At 33.2% G+C, this 20,400-nt stretch overlaps 1 protein-coding gene and 1 long non-coding RNA gene across 2 annotated transcripts; both read right to left on the reverse strand.

Annotated features, from left to right (window-relative positions):
• Positions 1 to 380: 380 nt before the first annotated feature.
• LOC108811795 (coronatine-insensitive protein 1-like) lies at positions 381 to 2,990 on the reverse strand. Its single transcript, XM_018583886.2, has 3 exons — positions 2,358 to 2,990; positions 1,641 to 2,127; positions 381 to 1,453 (listed from the first exon to the last, which is right to left on the reverse strand). The coding sequence occupies exons 1-3, from the start codon at positions 2,843 to 2,845 to the stop codon at positions 602 to 604; spliced, it is 1,827 nt and encodes a 608-aa protein (XP_018439388.1). The 5' UTR covers positions 2,846 to 2,990; the 3' UTR covers positions 381 to 601.
• Positions 2,991 to 9,545: 6,555 nt separating this feature from the next.
• On the reverse strand, positions 9,546 to 14,185 carry LOC108838111 (uncharacterized). Its single transcript, XR_001947451.2, has 4 exons — positions 13,863 to 14,185; positions 13,487 to 13,764; positions 13,220 to 13,307; positions 9,546 to 13,067 (listed from the first exon to the last, which is right to left on the reverse strand). It is a non-coding gene; the product is annotated as an uncharacterized LOC108838111 (long non-coding RNA).
• Positions 14,186 to 20,400: the final 6,215 nt, after the last annotated feature.

Raw genomic sequence — 20,400 nt, forward strand, 5'->3', positions numbered from 1 at the left:
AGGTTGCCGTGGATTTGAGACTCACCTGTGACCCTCTAAACACACTATAAAGAGCTTCACGACAAAACAGAGAGCCTCTCGTCTGCTCAGAGTTTTATGTGTTGTAACTGAAACAGCAACATTAAGCTTTTCTACCATTTTATAACTTTATCCATATGATTTGATTGCTCCTAATGACCAAGACCAAACCAGTTCAGGAAAATTTATAAAATTATATCACAGAATGGTACATGAGATGTGATCAATCTTACACTAAGTACCTTATCTTTGAATGGTATAGAACTACACCAGAGAAACTCTTGAAAACCTATACACATTTGAAGTTGAAAAGCAGAGTCGCTGCACATCAAAACCTACAATATAAATCTGACTTTGCCTGATTCCTCAGAAAGTGAAAAAATATATAAAACTCTAAAGGTGTGGAGGTTCATTTTCTGTATATTGGAGAAATCAAAAAATATACAACAAATCTCTCAAAACCTCTATTTAATCTCTCAACACCAACAGTTAGAAGAAGTAAAAGAATCCATTATACACAAGTTCATGGAAGAATCTTTTATGTACAAACCTGCTTTGGAATCATCAATCAATCAATCAATCATCATAGCTCCTTCAGGACTCTAACAGTTGGTGGAGAATCTGTTCTGTGACCAGCGAGTGAGTAATACGCCAGTATATGAGCCGGATGCTCCACCTCACTCACCTCTCCCATCTCATCCACTTCCGGGACTCTTCTTGCCTGAATCAGCTCAATGTTCCAGTACGGTCTAGACATCACCCTCAGATCTTCCCCCGTCGCCGAAGCTCCGTACCCTTGCACCCACAGGTATCTCAGCGAAGGCAGCTCCATCACAGCTGCAGCGATTCCCCTCTCGCTGAAGCAACAACCTCTCATCTCCAGCTTCTGCAGCTGCCTCGGACAACCCCCTCCTCTCGAGAACTCCATCAGTCCCTCGTCACTCTCCCCAACGTAACCGAGAAGCATCCACCTCACGTTCGGACTGTACCTCCCTACGTATCCTAACCCCACGTCCGTCAACCCCCCCGGCCTGAGATACAACGCAAACCGTCTGAGTTTCTCGCATCCCATCAAGAGCGATCTGACACCCTTATCCAGCGGCAAATCCGCTACTATCATATCTTCTAGGTCGATCAAGACGAGGCGGAAGTCCACGAGGCTTTTCAGATGCCCGCCTATGGTTCGGAGACACTCGTTGGTTACGTCAGCGACGTACACCGCAATGTACTCTAGCTCCTTGCATCCCTTAGCCAGAGCCGTTAGCCCTCTCTGCGTCACTAAATACCCCAAGTCCTCGTTCCCATCTTCGTCTGCACCTCGTCTATCTTCATTCATCTCGTCTTCATCTGCATCCCGTTCGATCCTCAGCCGCTTCAGCTTCTTACAGTACTTCGCAAGTGCCTCTAGTCCCTTGTCTCCTATCACATTCCTCGTCTGAGATAGATACACACCCCAAGAACTTGTCAGCCTCGCATAGTTCAATAACTTCCAGATTAGGAACTAATATTTAAGTGAATTAAAATATTTACTGTTCAAGTGAATTAATATTAAAAAAAAAAGAATTAATATTTTACTGTTCAAGTGAATTAATATTTTACTGTTCAAGTGAATTAATATTTACCTCAAGAACTTCAAGATTAGGACACTTTGGGATCAGTTGGCAATGATCGTTGGTTTCGAGAAACGCATAGAGAAGATCCAGCTTTCGGATTTGAGCAGCGAACGGGAACAGTATCGGCATTTCCTTTGCTACCAAGTAAGAGAGTCCCACACGGGATAGCTTTGGAGGGAAAGTCAGTTTCGTGTACTTGTCAGGCCATTCGGGATCCTCATCCAAGGAGCCGCCGCAAAACTCTTCGAGGTTAACAGCGGCGTTGAAGAACCCGACCAGCTCCAGCATGTCAAAGTCGCCGCCGACTTTGACGGAGACCAGAGAGCGGTGGCAGTTTTTAGCTATGGTTTCCAAGTCTCTGGGGATGAGTTTCGTGAGCTCTGTCATGTAGAGGTTTAGAACCTCGAGAGACGTGTTGTGCAAGGCGAGCTCGTGTAGCCAATCACCGTTCTTTTCGAGAACCGAACTATCGTCCATCAACAACGTTTTGATTTTCCTGTCACAGAGGAAAAAAAAAAACATAAAACTGGATTTTTCAACTTAAAACGGCATCGTTTCAGTCTCGTATAAGCTTCGACTAAAACGTCATCGTTTCAGTATTGTGTAAGCTGCAAATAATCAAGATCTTGTTCTCACAAAACGGCATCGTTTCAATCTTGTATAAGCTTACAAAGAACTAATCTTGTTTCTTATAAAACGACATCGTTTTCAAGCTAGTAGTTTTACCTGCAGTGTTTAACGATGGTCAAGAGCCCATCGGTAGAGAACCCCAAGCACTTATCAAGCTTCAAAACCTCGAGCTCGTCCAACCTCGCCCTCGCCAACACATCAAGATCCAAGTCGCTCACGATCATCCTCCTGAAATGCACGGACCTGATCCTCCGCATCGACAGAGCGATCTCGTTCACCCAGGGGGACACGAACCCTCCCCAGTTCTCCGGGATGAGGTCGAACATCGCGGCGCGGGGCTTCCCCTTGATCTTGAGAGACGTCAGGTTCGGGAACCTCCGGCTGAGGCGTTCGGGGAGCGAGGCGTAGCAGAGGGCCATGGTGACGTGCTCCCTGGTCTCGGAGTCTGCTCTGAGCCATGTGCGGTTGACGAGGGATGCGGAGTCGCGGTCTTTGGCGTCGGTTACGAGAGGCATGACGAGGGAGATGACGTCGTCGACGTTCGAGGGGGTTGATCTGCGCTTCTTGGCGTCGGGATCCTTCATCGCCGGCCGTCGACGTCAAGATTCGATTCGTTTTGAAGCAGCGAGGGACACGCGTAGGAAGAAGAAAGTGGGAGAGGAATCAATGTAGAGAATCTCGTCTGTTGTTGTTGATGATAATATATTTATTTTGGGGGGGGAAAGTGGGTACCAGAATAATATTTGATTTTTTTCTTTTTTATCTTATACTCCCTCTGTTTGTAAATAACAGATGTTTTAAGATTTTCACACTTTTTAATAAAACATATTAAAACTTACTTATTAGTGCATAGTTTTTTGTTATTTTATATTTCCTATATTTCTAAACCAATAAGATTTCAAGAAATGCAATTAATGTTTTTGAGATTCACAATTATTCATAATTAGTTGACAAAAATTACATTGAAAATATGAAAAATATATCTTTTTGAAACAAAATTTTTTTCTAGAACATACATCTTTTAAAAACAGAGGGAGTATTATACAGTGCGTTTCTGAAGTTTTTTGTTTGAGTGTATTAGACCATCCGCAACGCGGGCTGTAAACAAATCCTTAGCCCAAATCCTTAGTGTCATTTGATTATTTAAACAATATAATAAACGAACCAGCTAAGGATGAATCCTTGCTCAAGGGTTTTAAGGATTCAGTCCTTGAAGACGTGGCATCATTCTTCATTTTTTTCAATAGATTCTCCTCTCATTTTTTGTCACTACGGTGATCACTCCAGCTACACGTATCGTGCCGCAGCTTCACTGATCCTTTAACCACCGATTGACACTCCCTTCCGCCTCTAAGAAACTCCTCTTCCTCAGAAACCCCACTCCCAGCCCCACGTTCGTCACCGTCCGGTGCCAGAAACCTTACTCCGATCGGCTCAACGGAACCCACGAACCATGCCTCTTCTGCTTCGTTCAAGCGGCCTCACCTTCAAGCTCCACCCTCTCGTGATGCTCAACATCTCCGATCACTTCACCAGGGTCAAAACTCAGCTCAACCCTCCATCCGATCAGCTCAACCAGGGTCATCGCTTTCTTCCTCTTTAAGGTTCGTTTTGATCTCTCCTCTGTTCGATTCGGTTTGAGGGTTCTGGGTTTTATCCCGATTTGGTTAAAAAAGCTAAAGACTTGTTCTTTTTTTTTTAATGATCGCAGGTACTGATCGAATCATCACCATGGCTAAGAACTCATTCAAGCTCTCTAATCCTCTTGGTTAGTCCCGTTCCTTTGCCTGCTTCTTTAGTTTGTGTTATGATTCTGATCGTTGCAGGGTAGTAGTTTGATCTTTATGATCTGGTTTTGTATTTTATGTATATGTATAGATAATCTTGATATTTGCTATGAAAGTCACTCAAAGGCTTGGTTTTTTTGAGTAATCTAGTGAGTATGTTAGTTTGGAGGACCTTTGGCTCAGTGATTGTACTTTAGTATAAGATTTGCTATGACAGTTACTAAAAGGCTTGTACTTTTTTGAGTAAGCTGGTGAGAGTGTTAGTTCTCACTTCTGAGGACCTTTAGCTCAGTCTCAGGTATTCATTGACCATATTCATGTTTCTCTGCGATCTGTTAATCTGTATTATGATTATATAAAGTGTGTTAAATAACTCTATGATAGGCTAGTGTGAGTGGAATCTCAATGTTACTGTAGTGATCTTTGTAGGGTTTGAGGATCTTAGATTCATATACGAGTCATGTTTTTCTGAGATGAGTTATTCTCAAAGATTCATAAAGAGTGTGTTATTTATTATTCTGGAAGGACACTTTATAGCTAATGTTAGTTGATTTTGGGGTGTGACAGGACTATGTGCCTACTGTGTTTGATAATTTCAGCGCCAATGTGATTGTGGATGGAAACACTATCAACTTGGTATTGTGGGATACTGCTGGCAAGCTACCTTTTCATTTCATCATTCTCTTTCTGAATATTTTGCTCTGCAGAGAGAGAGTGAGTCGTTTGTTTATTTGTTTTGGACTCTGGATGAAACAGGACAAGAGGACTACAATAGACTAAGGCCTTTGAGCTATCGAGGTTCAGATGTCTTCTTACTTGCCTTCTCACATTCAGTTTCGGTTAAATTGATGGTGTTTATGTGAATAAATGGTTTAAATTTGCAGCAAGCTTACTTCAATTTTGTAATACTTCAAGTACGGGTGCTTTGACAGAAGCAATTTTGTATATATTAAGGACTTCAAATTGAAATACACCATTGGAGATATATTTTGATTCTGAGTCCTTCACTATTCAAACAAAACAAAATTAACTTAAAAAAATTAGTTTAAAATTCCTAAGGACTCCCATGGTGAATCCACCATTGTGGATGCTCTTATATCTCAAGTAAAGGCAGACCTCTTTTGCTGGACGACGATATAAACAGAATATTGACAAGATATGGTTATGCAATGGATGATTAAGTACGGCGTGGTTATTATTAATTAGCTTAATTATGTGATTAATTAACGCTTTTTTGGGTTAAGGACTACTTTTTCTGTTGTTGATAGCTAAAAATTATTTTAATGTGGCCCATAAAATGTGGTGAAACTATATGATATCAATGATTGTGTGTTTTGTATCATAAACGTGGTGTGAATTATTGAAACAAGAAAAATATTGGATGATGACATACGTTATGAATGATTCATGTAAAACTGTAAATGCATAGATGATATCATCAAAATGACCAAGGAAATATATATTAATAATTTGTGAATCGGTGGAGGGTTAAACTTCGTTTTGGTAATCTCGTTTTTGGCGTGAAATCTCTCTTTTATATGATTTTGACGAGAAATCTCAAATTTATGATTTTGGCGAGGAATTTTGATCTTATAGGTTTGACGAGAAATCTCGATTTTATAATTTTGGTGAAAAAAAAAACTCGCTTTGTCGGGTTTGGTAGAATTTTTTTTTTTCAGTTTTGAAGGAAGCCTTTAATAATGTCAATGATTTTGATGAAAAATAATTAAATTTATTTTAAAAAAAAATTCAATTTTTTTTAAAAAAGTTTTAACCGTACTCCAAACTTTTGTTGTTTACAGAAAAAAACAAAAGAGAATTTAATCTAACAGGGTTCAACCTTAATTATTTAGATGGGCTGGCCAACACGCCCTAAAACCCTCAATCGTATATAAGATCGCTCTCCAAATGTTCTTTTCTTCTTCTCGCCTTAAAATTTCGCAATCCATGGCGTCATCACACACGAACCCTAACAAACCGCCTCCCTTTGATCTGGGCACTCTCTTCAAACCCCCAACGGTCCGTTTGTCACCAGCCAAATGCTCTACGCTTCTGAGGGTTTAAGCTCATTAGTTGATACCTTCACGGAGCAAAATCAGAGGTTGCTCTCCAAAGCCTTTCTGAAACCGTTTCTGAAATCAAGTCCATGCAAGAAAAAAACATCCCAGGTGATTCTGGAGTGCCCTCCACGTAATTCCAGTTCACCTTATTTTAAAAATATTTTTGTAGAGTACTGATCTCTCATGTACCTGCCATTTATAAAAAACATCCTAGATGATTCTGGAGAACTCTCTCATACCTTCCTTTGAGAGGTCATGGTCATGCCAGACCATGTTTAAGAACGTAGACTCGGAAGCCTTCCGAGAAAATGCAGCCCACTTGGATTCTCAACACTCATCTCTTACTCAGACTTTATAGTAGGTAAGATGGAAAGTCAATCATTCTTCCCAAGACTGGTGGTGTAGTTTCAAAATCTAGTCATTTATTTCGTCTTTTCTAAAGTTGCAGGGAATCATTGCTGGTTCGTCGGTTTTAAGCAGTAGATAAGCCGCAGAGAACCAAAAGTATCACTTTGCTCGAGCAAATTCTGCTGGAAAGGTTTGTTTTCACAATCTCTGGAACTAATCATAACCATGAATCTGATAAGCCTTGTGTTAGCTTGATATCACCTTTTTTGGTTCTTTTCTTCGGTTTCTTCTCTGTTATCTTTTTTTGTGATTGAGTCAGAGAGTTAATCATTTCTGGTTCTGATCAGTCTTTGTCTGAGTTTTGACATTCACAACATCTAATCCCTTTCAGACCCGAGTACTTATAGTAACAGAAGAAGAATTATCCAGGTTGATATCTGAAGGCAAGTACGAAGAGTCTTTCACTAGGGCTTTACAGCAAAGCAAGTACGATGTCTCCATAGCATCATGGCTTTGCTCACAGGTGAGAGATTTTTCTTTTTTTTACATGCTTAAGTAAGAACCTCATAAGCATCAGTTTGACACCAAGATTTCATGATGACATTGGTTTCAAGTGGATCTGCATGCATTGTTGGCGAAGAGCCCTCTTCCTCTGAGCCAAGGACTTCTTTCTGCATTGTTTCAACACCTAAACAGCGACATGTCCCGCAAGCTTTCTTGGTTGAAGGATGTGGCTGCAGCCATTAAACCATAAGTCCCGGTGGAAAAATAGCAGATATATGCAGGTAGCTAAGTGAACACAAGTACAACGAGTCTTTCACTATGGCTTTGTGTACCCATGATCTCTCCATAATATCATGGCCTTGCTCGCAGGTGAGATTTCTTTTTACATATTAAGTAGGACCTAATAAGCACCATCCCTCTAACATAAGATCCCAAGACATTGGTTTCAGGTCAATATTTGTGGACTAGAGACGATGAATCTTCTGGGACAACCTGTGCTTTTGTCATTGCTGCTTCATCTATCCTTAGACATGAACAAGGACACACCCCTTAAGCTTGCTTGGATGACGGAAGTGGGTTTAGCCATTGACACATCAGACCCGACTATAGTATCATCATTCAGTCCCGCAATCTGTCTTTGAGCAAGTCAGTAAGGAGATTCTGAATCTCAGTGAATCAAACAGGTACCTCACCGAAGTCAGAGTTTTAAAGAACGACATCAGAACTTTGCAATTGGCCTGCAAATTATACAATCTCTTCTATTTTTTCCTCGTTATCAAATAGAAGGTTATAATAATATTATCACTGCAAAAATTATAGATCATTATATTGTATAATTTTATCTGTCACACAAGATAAAATTATATTGTGTGACCTTATAATTTCAAATAATTGTTACAAAACAATTACATTTAAATATAATTAAATATTGTTTTAAATAAACTAAAACAATATTATTAAAAATATTTTAATAATTAAATGACATTATACTGGTTAAACAAATAGTATTTAATCTTAAGTTTTACACAAAAATTATCATCTCATGCCACTCTAATTAAAACACCATCGTTTTAATTAACTCAATAATAACCCTTTCATAATTTGAAAATCCCGTACGTTTTGTAACCCATAAAAAGTTTATATCTGTTTGGGCTTTTAATAACTATATGGCCCAGATAATAAACCATATTTGTATTATTAGAAACCAAACTAATAAAACATATGACCAATGATATAATTCAAAACCAAACCGAACAATTGATCTTTAGTTTATGGAAACATGAAACTTTTTTTTTGAGATAATGTATTTTTAGTAACCAATATAATAATATATGATTTCTTTAACATTTATTATATTATTTCTATATTATTAAAACTAGAGTACAAACTAGGTTTATTTGGAAATTTGGATAACAATTTTTAAAAGATGTTTGTTTTGAAACTTGGATAACAATTTAAAAAATAGGTTTGTTTGGAAATATGAATAATATTTTAGAAAAATAAATTTGTTTGGAAATATAAATATCAGTAAAAAAAGATATAATGTTGTTTGAAAACATAGATATCAATGAATTTATGTTATTAAGAAAAAAATGGAAATCTATTATTTTGGGTCAACTTTAAAATATACGAAAAATTATCTAAAAAGATCATTTGCCTAAAATAATTCTAAAACAAAATTTAAACTTTATATATATATATATATATATATATATATATATATATTTTCAAATCAAAATAATAATTTAAATTTGATTTATATCAAAAAATGATTCAACTATACATATATTCAAAATTTTATTTTTACTACAATATTTTCCAATAACCATTATTAAAAAATGTTTTCAATATATATAAGAAAAAACAATAAGAAGTCAAATTTTATATACCAACTTAAATTATGATTTTTATATTTCACGTTAAATTTTAAAATTATAATACATGTGATTATTTATATGATAGTACGTATAAAATACTATTAATTATATGTTTGCTCTGTTTTTAAAGGAAAATATAGACTGTAAATTGAGGGTGGACGTTCGGGTACCCATTCGGATTCGGTTCAGGTATGTTTGGGTTTCGGATTTCTCGGATCAAAAATTTCAGACCCATTCAGATATTTCTAAATTTTGCTTCGGATTCGATTTGGATCTTTGCGGGTTTGTTCTTCGGATTCGATTTGGATCTTTGCGGGTTTGTTCAGGTTCGGATAATCCATTTAAATTATTTTTAAAATCCATTACGTACTTTAAATTTCTCAAAATATATAAATAAAATAATACATTACATATAAATTTGAATAATATATGTCATAATACCTAAACTAAACATATAAATTGGTTTGATTTAAATATTTGAATAGAGAATCAATAATTATTTTTAATATTTTTGATGTTTTTAGTATACTTTAACTATTTTAGATATTTACATTTGATTATTTATATATATTATCAATTATTTAAACCAACTTAAAAGTACAATATATATTCATGATGTTTTTATACACATTAAATCTAAAAAATAATATATATAAATATATAAATCTATTTTGGATACATTCGGGTATCCGAAGTACTTCGGTTTGGATCGGATTCGGTTTCAATTTCTAAATACTAAAATTTTAGATATTTAGATATTTAATCAATTTCGGTTCGGTTTTGGTAATTTTTTTTGGATCGGAATCAGTTCGATTTTTTGTTGGGTTTTTAATTTGTCAAACTTTAATATTGACATGAAAAACAAATAGCAACATATCTTATAAAAAAATAAATACGGGCGTGCGGATCAATAGTTTTAGTTTTGTGTCATATTACGTTATCGATATCCTGTAAGTAATTTTCATGGCGTTTTTGATGTCCCCAGTTATTAATTAAATCGAGTTTAATGAATCAAACCAAAGAACCATTAAACTGGTCCATGCATTAACATTATTTCAGTTAGGTACCAAGTTAGTCTTGTTTTACTATTATACTAGATTTTGACCCGCCCTTTTAGAGGGCGGGACAATCGTTTTTGCTTTAAATTTATGCTCTTGTTTGATTTTTCATAAGTATGTTTAGGCATGAGTATCCGGGTTGAGATCGATTGTCGTTAATAATTTTGGTTTGGTCCGACATATATATATCAAATAATATGTGGTATAGGATTGATTATTTTTTATTCGTTTTAGGGGCACGATAGAATTATGAGTTATATTCGGTTATATAAAGTATTGATTTTTAATATTTGATATATTGACTAAAAACTTTAAAAAGTTATAAACATTAAATAATATTAGGGTAACTATGTATAAACTTTTTGCTGATATTATTTTTATATAGAATAAATATAAGTACAATTGACTGTTTATTTATAAACAAATATGGTCATAAAAAGTGATATTGTATAATAAAGATGGTAGGTGTAAAAAAATATGCTTAACAAAACAAATATATAAGAGAAAAATATAAAAATACAAAATATAAATGTGAATGATTATTCAAGCCATCAATTTGGGCTTGTACATCATATACACGATTCAAGCCCAACACAAATATACTGACAAAAACAATCACATTATTTTTTCTCTTTCTTTTCTTCAATTTTCAGACAACATTCGGTCTTAAAAAAAACAAATCATAAATTATATACTACACATATCATATTTATGTTATTAAGTGTAACTTAGGAATAAAGTATGATTTTCTTTTTATGTTATAGGATAACATATTTTTTATCTTAACCTTAACTTTTCTTCAATATTATTTTTATAATGCTTATAATATTAATTCTTTATAATGTTTATTTTATAAATAAATAACATAACAATTACTATTATCAAGGAAAATGTTATAGTTTTAATTTAAAATATATATGGTAATATATCTATTCAAGAAAAATAATAATAATGTTCATATCTTATATTTCCAATTGATTTTTGATGCTGAAGGGAATTAAAATGGGCCAAAGTATTTTATTATTAATGTTGAAGAAATGATCAAGATGGGCCGCAAAAATGACTCCAAAAAATATTGCATATCCCAGATTATAACTATAATCACCTCAATATATAAGGGTCAGTATACATATGTTCGATTATTTTCGGATATCCATTCGGTTTCGGGTATTACCCGTTCGGGTTCGGATATCCAATCTCTCATAACTTAATATCCATTTGAGTATTTTGCTATTTCGGTTCGGATTTCGGTTCGGATTTTTATGGTCGGGTACGGGTGTAACTTCGGATATCATGTAAAATGCCCATCCCTATAACCTAAGATCCGATATGAGATGATCCGATAAAAACCAAAAACATAAATAATATTTTTTGAAATGTTTATTAAATAATTCATACTTCTTAATATTATATAAAATTGAAAAAATAATCATTTAGACTTTAATGAGATTTGTATTATGTCATTTGAATAAAATAAAACAATGGTAATAAGAAACTTTATTATTGATATGAAAATATTATTTTCTTTTTTTGGTTACTAATAAGCTATGATAAGTTTGTATTTTTATTTATGTTAGATCTAAAAATTAATTTTAAGATAATTCTAAAAAAAATTGAACACTCAAAATTGGCATATCATTATTATGTAAAAATGACATGCTAATATTTTTTTAATTTGCATGTATATTCTCATATCCGATCTTTAAAAATATTATAGATTAAAAAATGATATTCAAATTAAATGGAAAATATAATTTCCATAAAATTAAAATTATTATCATTCACAAAATATGGAAAATATTAATTACCATAGTTATAGAGAATATTCTATTTTTAGTTTAAATTAAATATCAATGAGAGATTCTTGTAAATATATTGATATGCAGGGGCAAAATTCTATTTTTTTAAATAGGATCATGCTTTAATAGTATAGATTTTAGTTTATTATTTTTGAAACTTATATAAATAATGGGTAATGGCACTTCGGTTATATTTTGATTTGATATGGGTTTGGTTCGGTTTGGTTTATTCATATACTTGCATTCTTTTTATGTCATGTTATCTTTGTTTCATGTAACCAATGAGGGGATAATATTTTCTGTACAGAACATAATCTGGATTTTCACCAAACAACGACGTTAGTTATGCATCACCTTAGAGTCAAAAGGAGGCTTTTCAAGATTACCTTCATCAAACTGAATGCTAAGTAACATCAGAACATGTAGATAAGATATTTCAAACTTGTTTGCCGTCGGAAATATTTTTGTTTTAAAGTTTTATAATATAAATTAAAATATAACATGTATACATTTTAAAATTTCAATTTTTACTGAATATTTTTAGTTAATTTTTTTTTAAAGAAGAAATTTTAACTTCTAGCAACCGCCTTCAATTTTGCTGGAATCAGCTTTTGATTTTAAAAGGTTTTGAACAGTTTGAAACGGTTTATAACGTTTTTTATGAGTGTTTCAAAACGCCAACAACCGCTACCAACCACAAAAACTGCGTTTGCGGGTGGTAGTGAAAAAAAACAGTCTTGTCCTTAGTAGAATGCCAAATATAATTAACAACTTTTTTTTTTGTTAGCCATTTGAATTTTGAAGTTTATAAGTGGGAGTTTGTATTTTGGTGAGAATAATAGGTGTTATGTGGCTTGAATTATATTTGATTTATGTTTTAGAGTTTACGATTTGGTTAACTATGGTATAGGGTTTAGTATTTGTTTTATTATATGAAAATTATATAACCTATTTTATAAAATATGATAATTTTAGGAGATGATATGTTATATATATCATAGACTAAGATTCCATGTATATTAATGAGTTTTCAGAAACACCTTATATTATATAGTTGATTATTATGATAATATGTATTAATGAGTATTCACCTAACCATTTATATAATGTAGCCATTGACTATTCTGGTTTGGTAATATATCGGCCAATGTATTCAGTGTAACCTTTATTACCTATTAATATTAGCAGTTTATTACCTTTTGGGAAGCTTCTAGCTACTGCTTCATCAAGGTGGAATGTCTAGTTGTAGCAGCTAGTACTAAGACTCTTTCTTCATCCTTTGTGCGCTCTCCGGTTTATCATGAATTCGTCTTCATCTTTAGCATAGCTTCATGTTCTCCAGGATTCTCGCACCTCCCCAACATGCTATCAACCTAAATAATTTCGTTTTGAATCAAAAGATACCTAGAAGGCATAAGAAACTGTAGGGAGATCGTGATACAAATTAACATAAAGTTACAGGGAAGCAGGTATTCAAAAAACGGAAAGCAAGGAAGAGCTCTGTTTTTAAAGTCTTGCAACATACCTCATCCACACAAAAAAAACACGATTAGAGCTATATTACTTGCTAAAAAGAAAACAGCTTTCACGTGCTTCTCTCCCTCACCAAACCACTGCAAGAAAAATCTTTGTGTTAAATCCAATCTTACAGGAAATATTACAGAGTCACGTCACTGTTTTAAGAAGTATTTTCGAGGAAGCTACTTAGCAATCTGCACTATCTTCATGTGTAAAAAAATAAGAAAACAACAACACAAAACAGCCTTGATATATGAAACTGGAAGTTACATACTTGCTTATGTCCTCATGGACGATCAAGAAAGTGAGATTAGATTGTTTCCTTCTAGTGGATTACATACTTGCTCGTGATTGTTTCCTTCTGGTGGATTCAGTTACAGATCATGCTCCAAAAGAGCTTTCATTAGGTGCTCTGTCTCCACATTCTTCATCTCCAGATTCATGGCCGTCGTAGTCAAACCTGTTGCTCAGCCTCGTTCGTATAAGTCCACGATCATTCTCTCAGATTCGTCACCATCTGAACAACTGAATCTCTCAACCACTCGAGCTTTTCTAAATACAATTTCAATGTTTGAATACTTAAAATTCTCCGAGATTAACCACAAAAATTCACTCCAATTACTGAATACCACAAGAAGACGGGAGAGTACCTTCTTGCGCACTCATCCACCGATCGTGTCATTGCTACCTTGATTGCTTCGACTCCACAATCCAACAGTCGTCGTCATATCCAGTCCGCCTTCAACCTCTAGAAAAAGCAACACCACATGGAACATGGCAAGGATGAATCATGAGAAAGATCAGGAGAAGATTTATAATAATGTTATTTAGATACTCAGATTCCTGTTAGATGCCGAAAGATATGAGATATAGGGATTTAGTTAGAACAAACTTTTTGAAATTAGAATCGTAGAAAAGGAAGAAAATATTTCTTTTTTGAAACACAAGGAAGAAAAAAACATTTAATGAAAAGTATAACCTAAAAATAAGTCAGTGGCAAAAAATAGTAAATATTATTGAAAATCAAGGACACCTTAGAAAAGGATCTTGTGTTTTAATAGTATAGACTAGAGATTGACCCGCCCTCAAGAGGGCGGGTATATGTTTTGTCGGGTATATGTTTTGTTTTAATTTTTTTGCCTCATATAATATGTTTGTGTGGTTGTATAATCATATTTTCGCGTGATATGAATTTAATAGAATATATAATTTTGTAAGTATATTAAATAGATCAAGTTTCATAAGTATGTATTTGTGTCATATACGTTTGTGAAATTATTTTTAATTGTTATTCATTAAGGGAAAAATATGTGATATTTTTTTGTAGTTTCATATATGACAAAAGTTTTAATTTCCCACATTATATTTCTAAACTTAAATAGGTGTGTTAATAAAATATATAACAAATTATATAACTTTTTCTTTAAAGGACGAATATATTTTTTGTTTTAAATTTTTTTAAGAAAATTAATTTTTATATTTGTGTTTTTATAATTTTTGGTATGTATTAAATATGTCAAGCTGCATAACTATACACTTACGCCATATGCATTTTAAAAATTATATTTTAACATTTTTCTAAAAGTTACAACATATTATATTTTTAATAGTTACATGATCAAGAATATTTGTACCCAAAAAAACCTCATCTAGGATCGACCCGAAAATCAAAATCTTACTCTTTTAGACTTGGTTTATATATTTGAACGCTTCTTAAAGTGTTGTATCTGAAAAATTAATACTAAATTCAACCCGCAGCATAAATCGAACAAATTAAAAAAAGGTTTGAAAATTCTTAGTATATTCTATTAAATATTATATATGTAAATGGGTTAATATCGGTTTCACTAACTTTAATTAAAATCACATTAAATAATTATTTTTTAATCAAATAACATATTTAAAACCCGTTAAAGTGAATGAGTTTATATAAATATTTATTTCTATTAAAAGTCTACTTAAACCCCGATAAACACTACTTTTTACATCATCTGTTTTATTAATTATAATTTAACGTCTGTGTAAAATATTTAACATTTGAATAAATTAATGTCTGTTTGAATAAATCCTAGTTTCTTGGATTGAGATGTAAATTATGTTGTTATAGTGTAAATTCTAATAAATAGATTAGTAGGTTATAGTCAAACCAAAAAAAAGAAACAATTATATATCTGAAAATGAGAAGGAGTAATATAACAATTGACACAAATGTTAAACTATTATTTTTATCATAATAGATAAAACCATCGCATTGCCATTTGGTATGAATTAAAATAAAAATAAAAAATAATAATAGTTTGATATTTCTAACTGTGGCTGAATATATTTGTTTCGGAAGTGGGTTCCTAAAAATTTGGAACTAAAAATGGAGGTTGCAAAAGTTATTTTATTGGAAAAGTTAGTTATGGTTACAATTAACGTTGCAAAAAAAAGAAGTTATACAACTTGCTTTATATTTAAATTAAAAAAATAATTGGACATAACCTTGCATCAATAGGTTATACTGCAGAATTAATAGATTATATATAATTTTTTTCATTCGAAAAATATTTTATTAGTTATTATTTTTATGGTTGTAGTACTTATGTTGTAACTAATATTGTTTCACTGTCTTTGCAATATTATTCAGAAATATTAAAGACTCAATTGAATAGAAAGCCACTTAGTACCAAAGGTAAACAACTTTTTCAGAAAACCATATTAGTTTACCCAATTCGTTAATAGTTTTAATAATTTTAGTTGTTTACATATAAAGTATGGAATTTGGTTGTAGGAGGTTATATCATGACAGAAGTATTAAAGGATTGTTCAGTCCAAGTTATTGTTGTTCAGTTCAGCAACAAAAACAACATCTCAAGATAAGTAACTCTCTTTTATTTCAGAGATTATTATTTTACGAATAAAATGTATGAGATATGATCAAGCGAACATAACTTGAGATTTATGAAGATATTACTAATATGATGAAGCCGATATTAAAATAGAATATATTTGTAGCTGTGAAATTAACTTTTATTCCCTGTTTCTAAGATAGAAAAGAGAGTTTCTAATAGGTTGAGACCGAAAACATATTTCTTTTTTGAAATCCTATTTTATAAACTCAAGTTTCTTCCTTTCGTTGCCCCTACCTGGGTACATTAAATAGATTCAGCCTCACCACAATCTAAAACCTGTCCCAGCACATCTAAAAAAAGGTTTAAATAGGTTACTATTGATAACAGTTATATATATATTAAATAATACATCAAGACTTTTATAATTACCAACTAAGAAACTGTCATTGCATGATCCAGTCAAACCAGTTTGAAAGTCGACCAAACTAAGATACAAATCATAACGCATGTGATTAGATCGAGTAATGGCTGTATTTTGAATAAAAATCTGTTGTATGTATGGTATATTGATCAATAAGATCTTGTTGCAGGAGTCAGATTAATTTTTTTAGATGTTTCTCCATACTCCAACCGGAAGAAACCATTTACTCTCAATGTAAATATTTTGCATGAACTTTATGACCCTTTTACATGTTACAAATAGAAACGAAAATAGTTAGAACAAAATAGCAATTCTATACCGGTAACTAAACGATAATAAGTAAAATATAATTAAGATATATAGGTGGACAATTCCGAAGCCTTACATTCTCATTAGCTAAGATGGTTTCCATGGCTTGTCCTGATAAAGAAGTGTATAGTCTTCAAGTGTGTAGCACCTTCACATTCAGTCAACGCTTCGAATTGTTAATCGCAGTAGTCTTCATATTAGAAGCCATAGAGTTTTTTTTTATGGTAGTGGTTTGTTTAAGAAAGCACTTCGCATACATCTTTATATATACAACTTTATATATACAACAGGAAAAACGTTTGAGGTGTTTAGGGTTCCCAGAATAAAAGCCTAGCATATTCGGAATCATATCTGAACAAAATTTGAAGTTACTAAAATACAGTTATTATTCCTATTATTATGGATCTAGTTTAATCATGATGAGTCAAATTCGCTTACCATATTTTCAAAAATCGTATTATCTATATTTATATAATCCGATATTTTTTTAAATGATCATATGATTGTTGCCAAAGTTATTTATTCAATTAATTATAGTGTAAAGGATAACGAACATGTCTTTTTGTGTGTTTCCATAAATTATGCATAGAAAATCGTCTAGTTTGTACTATTGAATGATATTTAATTGGTGACCATGTTTAGGGATTCTGTTATTATCCATATCAAGCAAATTGAGCAAATGTATATATATATATAAATTATGCATAGAAAATCGTCTAGTTTGTACTATTGAATGATATTTAATTGGTGACCATGTTTAGGGATTCTGTTATTATCCATATCAAGCAAATTGAGCAAATATATATATATTTAAATTTTAAATTTTTAATGTTTAACACAATGTAATCAAAATAATAAAGATTATACAAAAGATGCTATTTTTATATCCAAGTCTTAAATTTTTTAATTAATTTTATTAAATAAAGTCACGTTATATATTAAAAACAGATGATATGTAGTTTATAGTTTTGAAATAAGCCATCAGATAATTGACGGATGTCAACTGAACAGATTGAACAATCAATTGTTAGTGTCGAAGCTTGCACAGAACCGAATTCTGGTATCTGTTAGATTATAGCCAAATTAAATAACCTAATCAAAACCAAGGAAACAAACTAAAATACAAAGTTCGTGTATAAAACACACAAAGGTCACCGATTGTTTTTAGTTGCAGTGGTATACACTTACAAATTACCAAAACCGGTTTTAACCAAACGTTTCAGAATATTTGATATATATTAATTCATGTAGCCAGGATGGGAAAGATATATTTAAATTATAATTAGAGATGGTAAATTATCTAAAGATGTGGAACAACATTACACGGATTTAGGAGATGTTATCTGCATTTTACAAAAGAAAAAAGGCATTAATTAAAATCATAGATTAAAAATAATACAATGGCAGAGAATGGTAAATACTGTTGAAACAGAAAGGCACCTCAAAAAAGGGCCTTCTGTTTTAATAGTATTGATTAACCTTTTCCTCGGTTTTCTCGTTCTTCCACGTAAGAAGCCAAATATATAAAACTACTCAATTGGCGAGATTGTTGATACTCTCTCCATTTCATATTATTTATCTTTTTAGGTTTATGTATATAAATTAAAAAAATATTTAAATTTACATATTTTCAAAATAAAAACATTATTACCAATACATCTAACCATATATCAATCAATAGAAAAATAGAATAGATTATATTGCCAATAAATTTTGAATTGAAAATCAAAAACATCACTTATTTTGAAATGAAAATTTTATTCTAAAACGACAAGTAATTCGAAATGGAAGGAGTACATGTATTAGGCATATCTGGAATATGTTGACTTGAGCCCTCGGTAATGTACTAGGATCTAAATCAGATGTGGACCAGTTGATGATCAACTCAAAGCCCATTGGTTTAACCCATCACCTTTGCTTCGAGCCTTTTTCACTTTCGAAAATTATCGTAATGGGCTTATAGACAATGTTCGGCGTTATATGACCAGACCTCGAGGATTAAGAGTCCGATTGGTTTGCCCCAGTGTTAGGAATGTCAAATGGACCTGTGGACCGTGGGACAGGCCCGTTTAAACCTGTGGCGGAGCGGGTTTGGGCCTAAAGATTATTATCCCGCAACGTTGCGGGCTTCGCGGGAAAGGGCTTGTGCGGGATGGGCCTTTTGCGGTACGGGCCCAGATAGACCGCGGGATACCCAAAAGTCCCGCATCTTCTTCGCTTCTCATTTCCTCCGCCACCTGAAAAACAAAAGACCTGAAAAACAAAAGAGAGAGAGAGAGAGCGAGCGAGAGGAAGGCCACTCGGTGCCACAAGAAACGGAGCTCCGGCCATGGTTTCTTCATGCATGATGCCTCCGATCTACCATTCGCCTTCTATCTCCTCCGATGAAGCTTCTTGGAGCCATAGCAAGAAGATCCATTTCCGGCCATGGTTTCTTCATAGACGGTGGTCCTGGGCTCTCTTGCTTCGATCATACACCGGAGCTTCTCCTTCACTGCATGCATGTTCGTTTTCTTCTCCATTTCTCCTCTCTATGTACTTATAATTTTTTTTAAAAATTATTATTGATCTATGTAGTTACTGATTTTTTTTTCTTTTTGTAGTCTAACAGTTTGACTTGGTTTAACTTTTCAGGTGTGTTCTCTGAAGCTTCGATCCACCACTGGTGCTTCATTGCTTCTTATAGATCCAACGCCTGAGCTTTATATGTCGTAAGATCCACCACCTAATGACTACACCTTGTTTGTCTATGTGTCGGTTAGGTTAGTTAAAATTATAACTTAAAACCAGTGTCCTAATGTGTATTCGTTAAGTCTCTATTTCGGTTAGATTTAGGATTCAACTTATGCTTGTTTTGTGTTCAGTTTATGATTAGTGTTTTGTTTTTATAGGTGAAAAGAATAGACAAGACAGAGTTGAAACTACAAAGCGAACAAATAGGCGAATGGTGGTGACGGTAAAGCTGATGTAGGCTCAAAACAATATAGAAGGTGTTCAATTGATGTAAGTTTTGGTCGTACCCCAGCTTGAACCGTCGCCACCACCTGCCTCCTTGTTTAGTGAAGAAGAAATCAACACCGTTACACCGAGCTGCAAAGATTGTAAGGTGTTACCAATCTGAAACTTTAAGGTTCTTGAGCTGCAAAAGTGTGATTTGAGTAGATGTTTATTTGAGTTGCTGTTTCTTTTGATTTGGTGTTTTTAATTGCTGTTTTTTTAATGACATTGTTTTTAGTACTAGCAACTTTGAATTGGTGTTTGATTTTAATTTTATAAATTCAGAAAACAATAGCATTTGGTTTTTTATGAAATTATGAGTTATATTTTGATTCAGAAAAAAATAATTGTGTCTTAAACTCTTCACTCTTGATCATGTATAACATGACATAACAAATTAACCAATGATTCTAAAGTGGACACGACATACATATCATTATATCATCGCCAAGCTGAACTAATAACATGTTTTTTCCAAATTAACAGGATATGTTTAGCTTGGATCGTCGCCAAGCTGGATCATCGCCAAGCTGGATGCAGATTGAAGTTATCCCGCGGGCCGGCCCGTTAGTACCAGGACTTTAGGCGGGACGGGATTGGGCTGAGGCTTTGGAGTACCGCAGCCCG

The sequence above is a fragment of the Raphanus sativus genome, chromosome 6 (assembly GCF_000801105.2).
Source record: "Raphanus sativus cultivar WK10039 chromosome 6, ASM80110v3, whole genome shotgun sequence".
Classification (NCBI taxonomy): Eukaryota; Viridiplantae; Streptophyta; class Magnoliopsida; order Brassicales; family Brassicaceae; genus Raphanus; species Raphanus sativus.